The sequence below is a fragment of the Rhagoletis pomonella genome, unplaced genomic scaffold (genome assembly GCF_013731165.1).
Source record: "Rhagoletis pomonella isolate Grant_MI unplaced genomic scaffold, Rhpom_1.0 Rhpom_scaffold_00004, whole genome shotgun sequence".
NCBI lineage: Eukaryota > Metazoa > Arthropoda > Insecta > Diptera > Tephritidae > Rhagoletis > Rhagoletis pomonella.
The window spans coordinates 26,277,512-26,283,805 of record NW_023458558.1 but is presented as its reverse complement, the minus strand read 5'-3'; the positions used below and the strand labels follow the sequence as shown (position 1 = coordinate 26,283,805).

Below are 6,294 nucleotides of genomic sequence, written 5' to 3'. Positions count from 1 at the left end.
CAAATGTAAAAGTAAACAAAAATGTACGCTAGCAAATAAAAGAGGTTTGTAAAGGTATTTATAATAAAATGTTAAGTTAAAATATATTTATATCGCTTATTATAGCAGAAAAACGTGATCACGGTGGCACAGAGAAGAAGCATACATTTTCCTTGAGATGTGAGAATAACTAGCACAACAAATTTGACGGCTAATAATCTGGGATTTGCCTGTGTAAACGGGTGATTTAAAAACGAGCTTTGATTGAGATAATATTGATATGTGAACATAGTTTTAACATACAGTAGCATGAACGAAATACACAAGATCACGCCTTCCCGAAAGAAAGAAAAACAACCACAAGGCAACCCAGGTTTGCAACAGAAATATATGCCCGTTCCATTATTTCTTGAGGAAAGAGTGAGGCAACAGGCTGTGAAGTATAAAAAATCTCAAAATTCCTTGGACACACACGCGAAATAATGGCAATTTTTTCTTGACCGTTTTCTTTAGAGCTGCATACAGGGCTTTACCTTATGTGTGCACACGTTGTCACAAGCGAAAATTAAAGAGCGAAATACACAACACAAGCGGCTTGACAAACCAAGCGAAATTTCCCTTTGCTTCAAGCCATTTGTGCTGTCTATGGGGTGTTTGAAGGTTTGACAAACCGCTTGAGGGAAATTTGAGCAAAAATCAAATTTTTTTGATTTTCTGGCCGCCATGTTGTCGTTTGATCAAACCGCTTGCGATGTGGGTGGTAAAATCGCCTCAATTGCAACTGAAATTTCACCAAGTGAAGACGTAAGGGAGAATAATGGTAGAAAACTAAAATGTTTTACATTGTTAACCGAAAGAAAACTAAAATTCTGTGCTTGAACGACTCAGGTTTGCATGGTCTATGGCAAAATGGGAAAAGTATGTTTGACAAGCCGCTTGTGTGGTGTATTTCGCTCTTAAGAAAATTGCAGTAAGAAGCCACCACCAAATTGTAAACAACGAACAAATGTAAACAAACGGCTAATGTCAAAGTCGCCCAACTTTTTTCCTAAATGCGATTATAACGGCCTACTAAGAAGAAGGCGTGATCTTGTATTTTTGGTTCATGATGCTGTAGGGCAAATGCGCCCATGTGTGTGCAAGAAAGGGATGCACTATCACTCGCCCGGAGAAATGGTCACTTTTTTCCCCAATCTCATACAAAACTAAACGCTAAACTGACGAAAAGTTTTAGTCAGTTTTCGATTCTTTATTTTCGATATGTTCATCCGTTTTTTTGCAGGGTTATCTGAAAAATCCTATCACCTGATTTACATGATTCAAGTAGTTGAAAGCAATTCTTTCTCATTCTCTTTTGTGTTTTCTGTTTGCTTTTACACGCTTCAATTGTGTTGAATTCAAGTTTTTTGTTCTTTAAATGTTAAAATCAAAGCAAGAAAGTTGAAACGACTTGACGGTACAGACACATGTGCATGAACGAAAGACACAAGATCACGTAAGAACAAGAGTGTGAAAAAAGTCGATTTTTTAGAGGGTTCTACGCCATCTTGTTTCACTGGAAAACGAGCGAAAAGTAAACAAAGCAAAGAAAACAACGAAAACCAAAATTAGCCAAAATTATTGTCAGCCACTTTAAGCGCACAATTTAGGTAAAATGATGCAATAAAATGCTTGAAAAAGTGTTGTCATGTTGAATTAACTCTTCTTAACTTAAATAAAAGTGTAAAATAGTGGTGCTTGTGATGTAAACAAACGCTCAGCTGACGAACCCGCTTTCGCAAACTTTTTTCTCAAAACCAGTTACAAATACAACGTCGCATTCTTACGTGATCTTGTATTTTTGGTTCATGGACACATGTGTACTCGTCCCTTTTCTTCTCACCCCCTCTCTTCTATGTGCGAGCATGAATTCTATACTTGAACTGTGTAAAAGCAGTCTATGCAAATCGATGCATCGATGTATGCCCTTCGGTAACAAGGCGATATTTGTGCATATAGCACAAAAATATCGTCAATATCGATAAATCGATATAATATCAAATATCCTAATTATTTGACATCTGTATACATGTCTTTATTAGCTGATGATTATTGCAAATATATTGGAAATTAAATTCCAAGATATTGTGCTGTTCTGTGGGATATTCAAATTTCAAAGATGACTTCAAACGATGTTTAAAAACAATTGCAAGTTTGAAAAGAACTTCAAAATAAACAAAGACGTCTGAATTTAACAATTTATATGGGTGGAGTATAGCAGTGAATAAAATCACTAACGAAGTTAATTAAGGCGCCGAGCAAGAATTATCGAGTTGTCGGGGTGATAACGAGGGAGATATATGGGAGAAGGTAAGAATAGTAATCAATTTGACTTGCTTGCCGATTTTGATTGGATGTATCCTTCAATAATATATTAAGAGATTATATATAGAAATGTCTCCACCCAAAAGCTGTGCAGTTTGTGGCGACAAGGCACTGGGATACAATTTCAATGCTGTTACTTGTGAGAGCTGTAAGGCCTTCTTTCGCAGAAACGCTTTAGCAAAAAAGCAGTTTACCTGTCCCTTTAGTCAAAATTGTGAGATTACTGTGGTAACGAGACGATTTTGCCAAAGATGTCGCCTCAAAAAGTGTATTGACATTGGCATGAAAAGTGAAAATATTATGTCGGAAGAAGATAAACTCATAAAAAGGCGTAAAATTGAGTGTAATCGTGCAAAGCGAAGGCTCAACGATACTAAAACGGGTGCTTCAGCAGACAGCACAGGTTTCGATACCGCTTCACATGATTCCCAAAGTTCCTTCGACAGTGGCAAGGGCACTGCCTGTAATAATAGCGGATCTGCCGCCAGAGTTAATTTATCATCACCCTTAAGTAGTAATGCAGTAATAAGTTCACCAACCTTATTAGAGGCAGACAGCGAAATAAACCCTGAACTGATGACCAGTGAAGAAATGGTAGAATTTATTGTTGGTGACCCTGATCGTGCGTCGCAGGCAATAAGTAAACTAATGCGTACAAAAGATGAAGCACTTTCTATTGTGGAGAAAATTCTTTCATCGCAGAAGGACTCGTTACGACTAGTATCACATCTTATATCATTTCCAGGTGAACCAAGCGACAAACCAATTAGTTAATCCCGTTTTTTTTTTTAATAAGTAATTTTTTTATAGGCGATGCGCTGAAAATCATTAGCAAAATAATGAATTCGCCTTTTGACGCGCTTACGGTGTTCACGAAATTCATGAGCTCGCCTACCGATGCTTTGGAAATAATATCAAAAATCGTCAGTTCGCCACAAGATGTTGTTCAATTCATTCGAAACCTTATGGAATGCCCGGAAGATGCGCTCGATATTATGAATAAATTCATGAATACACCAGCTGAGGCTCTGAGGATAATCAACAAAATATTCAATACACTAAATCCACCAGCACGCAGTGATGAACTACATAAACTTCTCTTAGATGCAACAAAGGAAAATAATGATAAATCATTCCAGTCAGTACAGAAACTCACAGTACCAGAAGATTCAGAACCCGAAAATTATTTACTTCAATCGATGTTGCAGAGAAGTCCAGCAATCAGTCATAATATGGGTCATGAATCATATTCTAATCAGCAAGCAATGCCAGTTAATTCAGAAGCGATGGTAGAATCACCCATAAACATACAAGCAATGACAATAAGAACAGACACCCCGGACCAAACAATATCACCCATTCAAACCGAGGCAATATCCATGAGAGCATCGCCTAGTGCACCACCAATACCAATGTGTTTATTATCCTCGCAAACAATACCTGTTAGCTCTTCAGAGTGTCCTGTTTCTACACAGAATTTGCAGTATAATTCACCTTCAAGCATTCATGCGGATATTGACTTACAAAGTGCCTCTGCAGGCCTGATAAATCCTAACTCGTTTACAGACTCAACGTCTGGCTCTACGAACTTCAGCGATGAACCTTTCGAAATGAAAAGATTCATACAAAATTCGTTCCCTGAAAACGCAATTGGAGGCGATAGCTTAAATTCCTTGGAATCGGTACTGTCTGAAGTAATTCGAATCGAATTTCAGGCTTTTAACAATTTGCCGCCAGAACCGCGGGTGAAACATGAACAATTCAATTATAAATCAAACATACCGATGCAACAACAGTGCGGATATAGTTTTCACAATACACAACCACAGCATCCTGTTTGCTTGCCATCCAGTGTAACAATGGGACGTGATCTTAATGAGGCAGAGCAGATGAAGTTGCGTGAACTGAAACTAGCAAGCGAAGCACTTTATTATCCAATGGACAACGATCTGTCTCTATTAATGATGGGCGATGATAGAATTAAAGTGAGTAGAACATAATAATAGTGTAATGTAGAATTTGCGGTTGCTTTTAGCAAACTGATTCTTATCTTATCAGCTTGAATGCACCTAAAAAGCTATATGAAGAACACCTGCTGCTTCATATTCGTCATAGTATAATCGTCATATGTAATTATATACATGATTCAAACATGAGTTTTTACATACAGAACTCAAAAGTAAATTCCATGCTGGGATTTTTTTACAAAATCCTTCACAACAATGTTCCAAACTTGTTTTCAATAATCAGGCACTCATTTTGGCAGACACTTCTGATGGTAATCCATTCTATATTCTTAGTCAAATAAATTTTTTGGCATTATAAATCCAATATCATTTACCGTTATCAATTATTATCAGAAAAAGTGCCTAAGCGTACCTAAGTACTCGTGCACTTTGGACAAAATACATACAGTGGTGGAAAAATAAATAGGGAAACGACAGCGGTCGCCCCTCGGCAGCAATGGCAAACCTTCGTTTGTATTTCTGCCGTGAAAAACATAGGCTTTAACGGTCCGCTTTTGAACGGTTGAAAATGATTTATTACCCCAACTTGCGACAAAAAGTAATAGAACCATTTATTTGCGTGACGCCACGTTCGGAACTGTTTAATCATATCTGAATTGGTCACTCTAAAACTTGTTTAGTAGAGCACCTTATAAGATATATGTAAACGTTTTTGTTATTACCCATACTTTCATATATATATATATATTTTTCTAGCCCGAGGAAACACGTCAGGATCCAAAACTTTTGCAACTCATTAATTTGACGGCGGTGGCCATAAAACGTTTGATAAAAATGGCTAAAAAGATAAGCGTTTTTCGGGAAATGTGTCAGGAAGATCAAGTAGCACTACTGAAAGGTGGCTGCACTGAAATGATGATTATGCGCGCTGTGATTACCTATGACAATAATCGTAATACATGGAAGGTAGAAGCTACACCAATCACATTTTATTCGGACCAATTTATTATACTTAAATTTTACAGCTGCCGCATATTTCAAATTCAGCACATGTGCATGCAGAGATTCTAAAGCAAGCTAAGGGCAATTTATATGAAGAAATTATGAAATTTTTTAGTACCTTTGACGAGAAATGGCGCATTGATGAGAATATAATTTTAATAATGTGCGCAATTGTGCTCTTTACACCAACGCGTGCACGTATAATTCACTCTGACGTTATTCGATTGGAACAGGTAGATGAGAGAGATTTAGATCTTTTATATTTTTTATACAACTATTTTCCTCTTTCAGAATTCATATTATTATCTACTACGAAGATATCTAGAGAGCGTATATCCTGGCTGTGAGGCAAAATCAGCATTTATCAAGTTAATACAAAAAATTTCGGATGTTGAGCGTCTGAATCAACTTATTATTAACGTTTATTTAAATGTCAATCCAGCTGAAGTGGAGCCCTTACTACGGGAAATTTTTGATTTGAAGAATCCTTAGAAGCCCAATAAAAGTATTGTTGAGTTTATAAAACAATGTAAGTGACAGCAATACCAGTTAGATATACATATACGCTTAAAAGCATCTATAACTATTATTTGTTATCAAAGAGGAGCCCCTCGGGAAGGCCATTTTACGTTGTAAAAAAGCCAATGTGTATAGTTCTAAGTTTTGGTAATAATACGAATTGTTGAATGTAACGCGCAAGCATCTATATACATACATAAATATTACCTGCCCTGTAACGTTTTAAACGTAGTAATAGTATGGTCAAATCGAGTACATGTGATAAATGTACAACACTAATTAATAGTTGTTAAAATATAAAGTTATGTTATATTTTAAATTATTCAAGTATAAATGAGAATGTTATATATTCAATACCAATTTAAGCAAACATAAAGCATCACCTTTTCATTGTTAAAAGCAACACAAATTAATAGTTTAAAATGTGCAATCAATAAAATCAATATTAAACCTATATATGCTA

The 6,294-nt window shown here is 36.2% G+C and overlaps 1 protein-coding gene across 2 annotated transcripts; it reads left to right on the top strand.

The window, feature by feature from the left end:
* Window positions 1-2,025: 2,025 nt before the first annotated feature.
* Window positions 2,026-6,294, top strand: LOC118737347 (nuclear hormone receptor HR96; the record flags this gene model as incomplete). Of its 2 annotated transcripts, none has more annotated exon segments than XM_036467789.1 (6): window positions 2,026-2,328; window positions 2,411-3,088; window positions 3,154-4,328; window positions 5,067-5,276; window positions 5,336-5,545; window positions 5,604-6,294. In XM_036467789.1, coding segments are annotated over 6 exon segments (2,484 nt in total). In that variant the 5' UTR covers window positions 2,026-2,318.